Here is a 12,751-nt window from a genome sequence, read left to right as displayed (position 1 = left end):
CATTTTTACAGAAGGATGCTTTCTGCCTCTGTGCAGGAGGGCTCTTCTGTGCATCTGTGTTTATTGCTCCTCTGGCTGGTCTCTCTTTTTCTGTGTGACGAGTACTTCTTTACTCTTTTACTCTGGCTTCTTGAAATTGCACATTTTAAAATAAAGGTGCTCGCTATGGGAAAGATTTAGTGAAGGCTCAAAGTAGAAACTTTTGTGATGACTATAATACTCTTCAGAAGGAGCTGAATACTGCAGGCTGTTGCAAGCCGAGGGGGTGCTGGCGGGAGTCTGAGCTGATAAAGCCTGTTGTGAGAGATCTGGCTGCAGCTGAGCCTTCCTCTGACCTTGGGCAAGCTGCTCTCCCCCCGTCCTGGGTTTCCTCTTCCTCTTCTATGAAGTGAGGTGGTATTTGCCTGCTTTTGTGGAGGAAAAGGGCTCACGGGATAAAGTATTATCTAGAGGCTTGCCCTCATCCGCACCGGAGTTGCCAAAGTATTTTTGCTGAATACGTACATTGCCATTACCTCTTGTTTGTGCTGGGCCAAGTGGTGCAACTCTGCTCTTCCGCTCGTTTTCATCGAACTGTGAGAAAATATTTTGGGCCACCTCGTGCTATGGCTTTGGCAAGACTTCTGCAACTGCTTGCAATCTATGTTTTGGAGAACCAACATGATTTATATGGCCCCTCACATTAAAAACTTCCACCTTTTTAATGTTAGCTGTCATCTGCCTTCCAGGTAATCTCCTCCCTGTACTGTGAGTTGGGACACAAGTGAACGTTGATTTCGTATGGGTCAGAAGTTTGTTTGGGAGCTCAGGATTATAAATAACAAAGAGCCAGTATTGTACACGGTGGTAGCGATCCTGTCTCTTCATGTTTTGCTGTCAATCGATTGTACCCTGTAATTGTTGAAGACTTGGGGTTTTAATGAGTGGAAGTTCCCTTTGGTGCTTCAGACATCCCTGCCAATTACCCATTAGGGCGGTTAATTGGCAGCAGGCTGGTGATCAATAGGGGATTGGCATCCTACCAGAGGTTGAAGTACTGAACGGGGGAGCAGGGAGGTGCCTTGGGGGGAGATAGCGCATCCTCTGGCTTCGCTGGGGGGAGCCTGGAGCTGTACCAAACCTGGATTGAGTAGTGGGACCTGCGGGTATTTGGTAAATATCTCTTTGAAGAGATTAGGGGAAAATCAGTGGCTGTTTTCCCAGTGGCTGTTTAACATGGGCTGGGGCAGGGAGGTGGTGCAAACTTTATTCATCAGTAAACTGGTGACCGGCAGAACTGTTAGGTGTGACGTGCATTGAAACTCTGGTTCAAAATGCTGTTGAAGTGCAAAATATTTTTAAAGCATCTAAACATCTTTATGGCCCCCAGAGAGCTGCTACGTGCAGAGCACAGATACTTGTAACGCATCGTGTGTGGAGGGATGAAGGCAGTGTGTGCTGCTAGACGTGGATGAAGTGCTGGGGGTGGAGGGAGCAGGTATTCGACAACCATCTGTGGCTGTTCAGTATGTACTTATAAAAGCTGCCTGGACGTGTTACCTGATCTGCTCTCAACTCTTGCGCTGCTAGTTGAGCAACTGCGTTCCCATTCTCAGGTGAAAGAAAATCAATGACATTTCAAATAGCCAGAATAAAGCCACAGTAAGGGTGGAGTTTGTCTTCTCAGCTCCCTTCCTGCTGCTGCCTGACAGGAAATCTCACTGGGACATCAGTGCTGCCAGCTTTGAATTTTGGTTGCTTAAATACGCTCTGGGAGGTCCCCACAAGTGGGTACGGCATCGTGGTTTTAAGCCCCGTTTAAACACCGCACGCTGGAGCTGCTGGAGATCCAGAGGGGAGCTCGATCCAGCCCAGGGTCCCGTTGCGGGCAGCAGAGACCTTCTGGGAGCATTTAGTAGTCGCCGATACAGCTGCCTAATAACACTTTTGTGAAACCATTTACTCTCCCGGCCTCGGAGAGAGCACGGCGCACAGCCGAGTTAGGCAGGGGCTGGAGGAGAACTTCGCACCCGGCTGCTGGAGTGGATGGAAGCAAAGGCCGAACGGCGTCCGCGGGCTGCTGACTCGGCGTGGACTTGTCCCACCAGCCATGCTGTCACTGACCCACGTGCGGTTCTCCGTAGCGCTGGGGCTGAACCACCTCTAGTAATTTCTAAGACAAGAAATCATTAGACACCTTCCTTGTGCCCCACCGGGGTGGGAACATGGAACCTGTGTTCCCCATCAGGCAATGGGGTCAGTGTTCTTCTTGAAGGCCTTTTTGGCCGGGGAATGAAATTTGGTGGTTTCACCAAGCTGAAGGGAGTTAGTTCTGCCTTGGTGTAACAGCACATATGGCCTAGGAGACCGTGGGCTGGCTGGGGTTGTGTTGGGTGACAGGAGTGGGTTTTTTTTTTGCTTTTTTTAATGTCTTCATTAGCAAGTCTGGCACTAAATGTAGTGATATTCTCTGAGGTGAATTTGGGTACTTAAATATCTTGGCCTGAATAGAGGCATAAAAATAGAAACCTACAGCAGTTAGATGCTTCTGCTGATCTTCCCTGTGAAGGACGAGAGATTGAATCACTTGCACCCTGCCGTGAAAGTGGGTTGCGTTGCACCCTCGCTTCTCTGCAGGTTCCCTCCTGGGGGCTCAGGCCTGGTTTTGGTGGCCAAAGGATGGTTTCTAACAGGATTTGTGCCCTGAAGATGGCCAGGCACTGGAAATTGGTTGTCTCAAGCCTAGGCCTCGTAACCTGCGGTCCTTGTGCTCTGCAGCCTCTGTTAGGCTGCAGTGGAAGGTGCTGGGTGCTCTCTGCAGGCTGGCAGGAGCTGCGGTTTTGTGGTTTTTCTTGTTTTTTTTTTTTTTTTTTCCTTTTCTTCCTGTGTTCCCAACGTGGAGGTTGTTTCTGGGTTTGCAAACACCCATGAGTGCCTCAGCTCTTGGGGTTTGAGCTCACCCACTCCCCAGCTGATGGAAAACACCTCGGGGATCCCCTCTGCAGCGCGCAGCCCGTGGATGAATGGCGAGAGGAGGAAAGGGGCTGAACATCCCCTATGGGGTTGCAGGCCAGGCGGCTTTTGCTCTTCCCTGTGTTCCTTCTTGGGGGTTTGCATGGCCTGGAAGACTTTCAAATTTGCTGTTGGTGGCTGCTCCAGAGGTGCCGCTGGCGCAGGCTTGTATCCTGGACTTTGGGTCTCCGGCTGGGCTGGGTGGTGGGTGCAGGAGGGGGGATTCATGGTGCTCTCATGGGGTCTCGGTTCCTTGAGCGTGTTTGAGGGGCATCCCGGAGATGTCCTGCGTGGGCTCTGCCACAGCCACCTGCTCGTCCAGCTGCTGCTCGGTGCCATCCACTGGCACTGCCAGACTAAAGGGAAAAAGGCCTGGAGGAAGGTGGTTCTTGCTGGTGCTCTTGGGTGCTGGTGGGGCCTGATGTCCCCCAGACATCGGGGAGCTGGCTGTGCCCGGCTGGTTGCAGACCACAGGCTCCGCACCGCAGCTGCGGGTGCAAGCCCAGCTCTGTCACTGCTGACGCTGTTCATTCTGCGTAACCCCCATCTCCTGCCCCAGCTGTCCTGTCCTCCTGTTACCCCACGGACCCGTGGCCAGGACCACGGATCCAGGGCGTTTAGCCCCCCTCGTAGCTCCAGGCAGCAGGTACTGGTGTGATGCTCCGGTGACCTTGGCACAAATGGGTCATACTGGGGCTGGTTTGCGATGGGTTGAAACGCTGCTGGTGACGAGCCCAGGTAGAGTTGGAGCTGAAGCTCTAATTTTCCTCAAATCTGGCAGTTCTGTGCTTCTGTGGTTTTTTTTTTTTTTGGTGGTTTTTTTTTTTGGGTTTTTTTTTTTTTTTTTTTTTTGGTTGTTTTTTTTTTTTTTTTTCCCCTTTGGAGTATTTCACAGGAGGCTCCTGCTCTTAAACTGACACTGCTGCTGGGGAGCAGTTGCTGTCAGCTTTAATCCATCTGCGAGACTCTCATTTTCAGATGGAGATAACTTCTAGCTGCTGCAATACTGTTGTTGTAAAATAGCCTTGCTAGCCTCAGGACAAAGACGGTTTCTTGAGCGCTCACTGATGCACAGATTTCTGGCTCGGTCCCACTCCCTGCGAGGCAGCTCGGGTGGCTCATGGCACGGGGAGGCGTTTGCCCCCTGCTCTCAGGGCAAGGGGCAGCGGCAGGGCAGCTGGTACCATTGCATTCAGCAATTTCCATGTAGGAACAGGAAAAATGTGGGTGTCCTTCGTGCAATCTTGTTAGCTAATTGCTATTAGCAACCTCCAACATCTTCCTAAGGGTTGAAAACTGCCACGAGAGGGCAGGAGCTGATGCTGCTATTTCTAATTTTGGTAGAAAGGGCTGCAAATACCAGTTCCTAAACACTACTCAAATGATTTTCCTTTTTCTGGAGGGTTTGATTCCCAAATTGCTCTTCAGTCCGTGTCCTTGGCTGTCTCCCTCCCAGGGTGGCTTCCACAGTGATGGCAGGAAACCTCTCCCATGCAGTGAGCAGGGTCCTGGTGGGCAGCTCTCTCCAAAGCTCCTCCAGACCTGGAGACCAGAGGAGGGCTTCTGCAAAGTCCCCAACTATCTCGCAGGCTTCATTTGCTTCTAGTGAGTCCCACTCTGTTTTGATGGCCTTGAAGCCTCATCCTGTGTCAGGACACATGTTCTGAATAAAGATTTTTTTTTTTCCTGCCCATCTTGAATTAGGAGGTTAATGGCCAATTTCACTATCTGCAAGAGACTTAAGCGTAACAAAACAGGAGCTGCAGCCCCAGCTGACAGCCTCACGCTGCTATCTGTGCTACAATGGGTTGGGAACTTCAGTCCAGTATTGGAATAAAAGGGAGAATGATTAACTAGTAAACGAGCAGGGTGGTTACAGCTGCCTGGGGAGTGGGCGAAAGGAAATTACTTTAAGCCTCCATTATAGCAAGGCTGGGTTTTTCTGGGTTTTGGCTTTTCTTAAAGCATGGATTCTTTTAACCTTTAACACTAACTGCAAGGAACACTTACGGGTCATAAATCCCTTCCTTATTAATGTCACCCGCTCTTGCACCACAGGGTCATGTCTATCTTTACTCCTCTGTCATGAGAGCAGAGATTCCCTCCAGGGTGAAACAGCTGCAAACGCTCTGCCACGCCTGAGTATCAAAGATTTAAACCAGAGAGTTTTCCAGAAAATTATAAAGACAGCAGCAAGCCTGTCTCTGGGAGAAGAGCATGTTCATGAGAGATATCAACAGTTGCCTCTCGGAACAAAGGAATGACATTGAACTCGGGAAGCACTGAAAAACATCACCCCACACGTGCCCTTGTGTAAGGAGCAAACTCTGTCAGACTGAAAAGCTCCCACAGTGAAGCGCTCACAAGGTGAACATTTTTAAGGCCTTGAAGAAGGTATGTGAGGTTCTTAACAAACATGCTTGAAACACTGAGGAGCCAAAAAAAACCCCCCAAAACCAACCAAACCCAGAGACAATAGGCAAAAAGCCCTAATAATGCAGGTAGCAGCGTGGGATCTACTTAGAGAGTCACACATCTTAAATACCTTTTTATGGAGTTTGGGATTTTTTTAAAACCCTTGCTTTTCAGTGTTTTCTTTTAACCTTTCTTCCAAGGGTCCCTGCAGCTTGGCTGTGAACAGTGAAGCTGAGCAAATGCATGTGTCTGTTTTGATCGGTCTCAGTGTGGTTAAGCGTCCAACTACTTGTTTGAAATGGGAGCAATTCAGGAGATGGGTCGTAGCACCACACTGCAAAGTTGTGTGTGAATAAATTCACTGCGCCCCTGTGGGCATGGAGTTTGGGCTTTATCTGGATTTAACAGGTTTCTCATGACTAGAAACTCTGTTGTGCAGTTTTGCTCTAATTGGAATGGGAGCAGGTAACTGTGCTCAAGGGAAAAAAGATATTTAAGCGGTAGTAGGTTTAGTGTTTGCCTTTCAAGTATTTCAAACACAGATACTTATCCTGCTACTGTAGCTGCTTCCCAAATACTTTTGAAAAGGAAACAAAATTCCTTGCATCTCCTCTGAGCCAACAGGAAATACTTATTAATTTGGATTCCAACATGACTCAGTTCAGAGATTATAACAGTTGCCAAAACAACTGGTGGAAGAGCTTACTGGAAGTGTAAAATCAACAAAAGCAAGATACAAAAAAAGTAAGAGATGAAAAATCATCTGCAACCATGTTTGGAAAAGTTTTTCTAAATATTATAAAAGAAGCTAATGCTCACAGCAAAATTACAGTGATCACATTATCTTTTCAGAAATGATATTTATTCAATCACACTGCTCAGCATGAAATAATAACTGCCTCTAACTGGATGCTTTATTTGATACATGTCCTGGAGGCTCTGCAGTTCAATGCTGTGTGCTATTACTTTATTTCTACCGTTTCAAGGTCCTGGTAGTTCACCTTTAGGGTGGTATCATGTTAAGTCATTCTCACAGTCATCTCTTGGTATTTGCAGTCAAACACAAGAGATTACATGCCCAAATTTAAATATGAAAATGACTAAGCGATTAGTCATTTCATTGTAGCATACACTTCTTTTTCTTTTGTACCTGTAAGAATAGCAGATCTTGGAGGATTTAGGACTTGGAAACATCCATTCTGGCACAAACAAAAGAAAACCCTACCAGTAGAAAGACAAACAAACATATTTAGACAACTGTGTTTATTCAGGCTAAAAGAAGAGCACTAACGTTAGCTTAGAGGGGGACTCACTGAAAGGCCATGGTCAGACATCAGAGGAGAAGCTCTTCGGACCGAGGCCAGCTCTACCCTTACACTGCAGGCGTCGGAGCGCAGCACGTCAGCTCTGGAGCCCCTGTCACGCCCTAATAACAACCAACATTGTTTCGGTCCTTCTTGGAGGTTATGCAATGGGAAGGAAAACCCGAGTATAGCAGACTTGAAGATTGTTACGTTGCTTTTTTATTGCCTTTCTTTTGATAAGAAAATCAGCTAAGGAACGCCATGGTGCATTATCTGTGTAATGTACTGGCTGGAGGGACCTGCTGAAGGGAGAGGGTCTTTCCTGCTCTCCTGTGCAGCACAGTGCCTCTGGTACATCACGTGGAGCTAAATGCTGCTTATGACTGCACGCACAGCTGGCTTACTGAGATTCTACTTTCTTTGCAGAGCCTTCCCTAAAGCTTATTTATAGTCAATATCTGCACTTAAAATGCAATTTGTTCTACCAGAAGTTAAAACTATGCAGCAAGGATTTGTTTAACACCATGGTCTCTAACACCTCTAAAATAAACTGCTGGTTTTTTTGTTTTTTTTTTTTTTTTTTTTTTTTTTTTTTTTTTTTTCCTTCCTTCCTGAAGCTTGATGCAGAAATAAAATCTGGAAATGGAAGAGCCATCATCTTGTTCTAAATGCAAAAGCCCAGGTTTGCTTCACTGAAAAAAATGTGGAAAGCTTTGTTGCTACCGTGCATGAGATGATAGATATATTTTAATTAGTTGCACAAACTCTAAAGGGCTATGTGGGATTATAAAGAAAACTGCTGTTGCTTTTGCAGAGGGAAGCGCATGGCAGAGGGAAGCGCATGTGCATTTCACTGGAACGTTTCCATTTTTCCTCCTTTTTGGAAGGTGCAAGAATTTCCATTTCCCATTTCCACCACAAAAAACTTCAGTAAAAAGAAGCGGGTTTGCAATGATTTTTTAAACACAGGAAAACTGCTGCAACTATAAACTTTCCTATTCTTTAAGTATATAAAGAGTGTACAAAAGACTGTTATAAAAAATATTTGGTTACAGGTCTTATATTGGGATAGTGTGGTGTTACTTATAAAAATGCTAAATATTATCTGATTACATTAATTTACATAATACTTCAACCTGTATGTTTACTGAAAGGATTATACTTAGGTAATTATTCCAAAGCCTCACGAGCTTGTGTTTCTTTTGGAATAATGGTCTCAAGTGAAATCTTCTCAGTTTAGTCAGATACTCATTTCCCTTTGCCACAAAAAACCCCAAAGTGCTTAACTTCTCTGTGAGCCTTTGAACATCTCACACCCGAGTTCAATACTTATGAATCCCTTCCGTAACAGGCACCAGAGAAGGGTTCTGCATGTCGCTCGGGCTCACGTCATAGCCCAACTTCTTCATATCTTTGGTCACTACGTTGAAGGAGATGGTCACAAAGCCTTGAGATCGCACCCTCGTTACTAGAAGAAAGATATGAATAAAACTGGTTGAGAGGTTTCTGAATAGTTGTTGAACTCCTCACATATCCAGGTAGGACTGTTCTCAGCAGGAACAACTAGTCTTTTTTATCAACAGAAGATGGATGGCGAAGCAGTGGCCTGCTGTCATGCAAGGGTTGCAGTCAGGAGCTCCCAGGGACTTACCTTCTCTTCCTTCTCCCTGTGCTACAACTTTGGGGTCAGTAAATTCTGGACGTCTCCCTGTGAACCAACTTGGAGAAGAAAATATAAAATAATTAATTGGATGCATTCACTAGTGTTAAGATTTGACACAGTTCATTACATACATGTTAAAAAACAAAGGGGGGGTGTTAATGACACTCCCAGCTTTTGTTTGCAGTACAGAGTTTTGAAGACTCATTCACTTTATTGCTGATCTACTTTGATCAAAGATAAATTTTGCCTCTCTAAGGAAAAAAATTAAACCAATTTCATACACGTTATGTTAAATCCACATTATTTCTGGGCGAGACAGAATCCTACAGCAAAGATGCTTTTGAAACTGATTCATCTCTTGATTACCCAGAGTAACAGAGAGGCTTGGATACTCTGAATACATCAGAGGTGCACATAATACAAAAGTATACAAATCAGAGTGTAGATTCTACAAAAGGGTCATCGTAAAGAGAAGAAAAGTAAATCAGTTGAATCCTGACTGTGGGGCCCACAGCTTCCCACGCTGACTCTGACCCAAAGTGCTCAAGTACCACAAGGCTGGCTCTGCGCAAGGTTAGGCAATCCACAACCAAACAATCAGCTCACAGATCATTCAGACTGAATTTAAACAATACAATGGAAGGAAAAAACCTTAATACCCTCAGTCGCTGTGTATAGACTGTTACTTTGGAAGGGAGGTGTGTGTAAGCAAGACAAAGGTTACAGCAAATGCACTCCAGATGAAAAAAAAGGTAGAACTGGGAATTGTTTTTCCATGTTCTGCCTTTGCTTTCTAGGTTGCTCTTAATGTGGCTACCCTTCAAGAAAAGTCCCTAGCTACAGTAAGATTTAGGGATGGACTGCAGCACAAATCCTTAGAGTCCAGTGACAACTAAAACGCTCAATAAAATCAAAGTAGCGCCTCTGCAAGTCACATCACTGACATGAATCAACCTGTGGAACATGGAGCTGCCACTTGGTACAAGAACTCATGTATCAGTCTGCTCTGCTGAAATTAGTTCTTTTTCAAACCAACAGAGTTCAAATGTGAGGATGAAAAAAAGATGAGTTAGCATTACTGCAAGCAGGTAGTTAACATGTTTTAAGAAAGCTCTTCAAAAGATCTTGACACCTAAGAACGTGTTTTTACCTACAAAACTCAAAATTATCTGGTTATGATACAAAGTGTTCACAGGTATGCACCAGTGAGTAGCTGGATGTACCTTTGTGACCACAAAAAAGAAGAACTTACTTAAAAAAAAAAGTCTTTAATTATTACCTTGTAAACTTCTGCAGCCTAGATGTGGACTCTGGAACAAACATAGCGATGGTTCTTGTATGCCTAAAACAAACATGAGATGCACAGAACTTAAGAAGTGAACCAAACAGCACTGGCAAGACTTCTTATATTTATAAAGGTACCAGAATTTCGGACACATCAGACCACTGAACATCTCAAAGTGTAATACTTTCCCTTCCACAAAGAAAAGGTGTGTTTGCATAGGAAGAACGCATCTTCCTCCACTTCCAGTGGTGGGAATGAAAGCTTAGCATGTGCTGAGAGTGATGGGGGAGAGGTAACGTGCTGTGCTTCACACTTGGGCTTTCTACATGCCAGTTTTGACTTTACAGTTGTTTACAGGTTTACCAAAAATTATTTGATAACCAGGGGCTGCTGCTAGAAAATCCATGCTTTCTGTACCAAACGGACAGGACATGATAAGGGGATATGGGAACATTTTTGTTTCTGAAACAACACAGTAACTGGAAAAAAACTCCCCATTTCAGTTCTGAAAGACAGGTTTTCACCTCACCTCCCAGGTGTGAAGGGAATATGAACAGCTCCATAACCTCTGACCACATCGTTTCCAAAAAAGTCAGGTCCGTAGACACTCACTACAATCTGCGGCCCTGCAAATGAAGCGTGCGTGAGAGGGGTGCCTGGTCTGCGAGCTGGATCCCACCACCCCCAGCACTCACAGCCGGACGGATTGGTGCTCTTGAAGGTAATGTCGATGGGGAAGTTCCAGACGAGCGTGGTGGGCGCGACGTCGCTCTTGGAGGTAATCTGGGAGATGCCCTCCTCCAGGCCCTGTGGGGAGAACGTGGTGTGAGCCAGGGGCCTGCACTTAAGCCCATTACACACATGCTGCCGGTGGGCCTGGCAGGCAGGCTGGCTTTCAGGGTCCTTACCGCTGTGGGAACCCAGTCTTGGCCGTAGACGAAGCAGAACTTGCAGTAGAGGTCGTCAAATCCGGGGAACTGTGGGAGAGAGAAGCTGTCTTGGTGGGAGAATTGCTGGGACTGAGGGCCAGCCCCAGTCACCGGCCTGAGGGCAGCCTGCACCACCACGACTCAGAGCGAGCCCGCCTTGCTTGGGGTCGGGGCTGAGCCCGGGGGGGGACGACGAACAGGGCTGCCTTATGGGACGGAGGACCGAAGCAAGGCCGCGTTACCGGCACCGCGCTGCTGGGGCCCAGGCCGGGCTATGTCGCCGAGAACCGGGCCCCCTGCCCCTCTGGGAGCCGCCGGCCACCCTCCCCTCCCTCCTCCCGTGCTCGCCTGCCCGCTCTCGATCTGCCCGTTGACCGCCAGCAGAAAGACGCCGGGGCTGCCGGCGGCCGCCATGGCGCCGGGCTGGGCCTGCCCCGTTGCTATGGGCGGGCCGCGCTCCAGCCGTTGCCATGGATACGGACGGCGCGGCGGCGGGGACACACTTCCTCGGCGGACGGCGCTTCGCGGAGCGCCCGTGCCGAGCGGGCTTCCCCCGCTTCCCAAAAGCGGGCGGATCGCCCCAAAAACGCCCCAAAAACCGTTTCCCCCCCCCCCCGCGGTGCGGGCCTGTGCCGCCGGCAGCGCTGTTCCCTTCACCACAGCCTGGCCCCACAGCCCCCCTCACCGCCATGGCCGCCCTCACCAGGCCTGAGGGGCCGGAGCTGAGGCCCGCCGGCCGCTCTCCCCCGCCACGTTTACTCTTCACACCACCTCATATTTTGAACTTTCTGGGTTTATTATGCTAATATTAGCCTATATCAACCCCAGCAAGCTGTTTTTAAAGCACAGCCAGGGGACTGGGGCCTTTTCCCGGTAGCAGGCGTCGAGGAGGCGGCCACTAGATGTTGCTGCCGGCCGGGCCAAAGCGGTTCTGTCCGTTCCCGGGCAAGGAGCTTTCCAGGGATTTGGGATCGGTGAGGAATGGTGTGATTTTGTGGTCTCCGGAGGGTCACCCTCATGGGTGTGAGGAGAGGGGAGAGGCTGGCGGGGTCGTTAGTGCCCCGCAGCCAGGGGATTATTCCCCCGGCCTTAGGGGAGCATGCCGTGCCTCCATAACGCCGTTGTCTGGATGTGGCCGCACGTAGCTGTGGGAAGGGGAGGGTATGGGATGGTGCTGGTTTAATTAGCCTGCTGTAATTAAAAGGAGGGGGTGAATTCTGTGCGTCAACAAGGCAGACAAATGTGCTGAGGCTCTGCAGAGCTGAAACCGCTGAAAATGTGCTGACCAGGTCTTACTCTTTTCCCCGCAGAGGCCGCGACGTGTCGGTGCTGGGCCGCGGCCGTGCCGCCGCTCGCGCCGGGGAGCTTCGCCGCCCACACGCACATCGGCGCCGCGGAGGCTCGGCCACCATCTGCTGCGGTTCATCCCTTCGCCTCCTTTCGGCATCCGAGACGGTGCTCCCCTCATTGAGAGCGATCCGGGGGGCGTTTGATTGCCACCGGACCCTCCGGGGAAGGATGGGAGGAATGAAGGAAGCCCTGGCTCGGCGCCTGTTTGGGTTTCCCGTGCTGTGGTCGCAACGAGTCGGAGACCTTTCGCACATGGGCTGAGCAGAGATGCAGACTAGCACAGCTGCGACAATGCCTTGTCCGCATCCACCAGCTCCGTTTTATCTCCCCTCTGGCAGACCTGGTGGAGATGGCTTTGCTGCTTTGGCTCCTTGCAGTGCCACACAAGGGACTTTTCGTTGCAGGTGTCTTTCCTTAAGGCAAAGGGACCCCCCAAGGTACCGCCTCTTCTGTTGAAAGGCGTGGTGTGGTTTATATTGGACTGAAAGTAAACTACCATTACACTTCACGCTGAAAAATACCTTCCACGTTCCAATAGATGTATTCTCTGTCAAAGTCTATTTCAACTCGATTTTCCAGGTTTTATTTGAGTTTGGGTTTTTTTTTTTTTTCACATTCAGCAAACAAATTTGGCCAAGAGAAGAATGGGAGAAAAACAGGAGGGATGGGAGGGAATGGCTGAAATTTTATCCTTTCTCCCCTGCCCCTCAGAAATGCTTCAGAGAAAATAGTTCATGTGAACTGAAAATTATCAGGGGGGAAATAAAACAGTTCTCAACCAGCTGTCTGATGCAGCTAGCAAGGATGTTTAATT

At 48.3% G+C, this 12,751-nt stretch overlaps 1 protein-coding gene across 2 annotated transcripts; it reads right to left on the bottom strand.

Moving 5' to 3' along the window:
• Positions 1-6,249: 6,249 nt before the first annotated feature.
• B9D1 (B9 domain containing 1) lies at positions 6,250-11,045 on the bottom strand. Of its 2 annotated transcripts, XM_030002357.2 has the most exons (8): positions 10,936-11,045; positions 10,567-10,635; positions 10,354-10,465; positions 10,188-10,284; positions 9,653-9,715; positions 8,362-8,429; positions 8,027-8,178; positions 6,250-6,832 (listed from the first exon to the last, which is right to left on the bottom strand). In XM_030002357.2, the coding sequence occupies exons 1-7, from the start codon at positions 10,999-11,001 to the stop codon at positions 8,033-8,035; spliced, it is 621 nt and encodes a 206-aa protein (XP_029858217.1). In that variant the 5' UTR covers positions 11,002-11,045; the 3' UTR covers positions 6,250-6,832; positions 8,027-8,032. The 2 variants fall into 2 exon arrangements, with proteins under 2 accessions (XP_029858217.1, XP_029858218.1); XM_030002358.2 differs by lacking the exon at positions 10,567-10,635 and having other exon boundaries at positions 6,250-8,178; positions 10,936-11,035.
• Positions 11,046-12,751: the final 1,706 nt, after the last annotated feature.

The sequence above is a fragment of the Aquila chrysaetos genome, chromosome 25 (genome assembly GCF_900496995.4).
Source record: "Aquila chrysaetos chrysaetos chromosome 25, bAquChr1.4, whole genome shotgun sequence".
Taxonomy (NCBI): domain Eukaryota; kingdom Metazoa; phylum Chordata; class Aves; order Accipitriformes; family Accipitridae; genus Aquila; species Aquila chrysaetos.
This window is presented reverse-complemented; position numbering and strand designations above follow the sequence as displayed.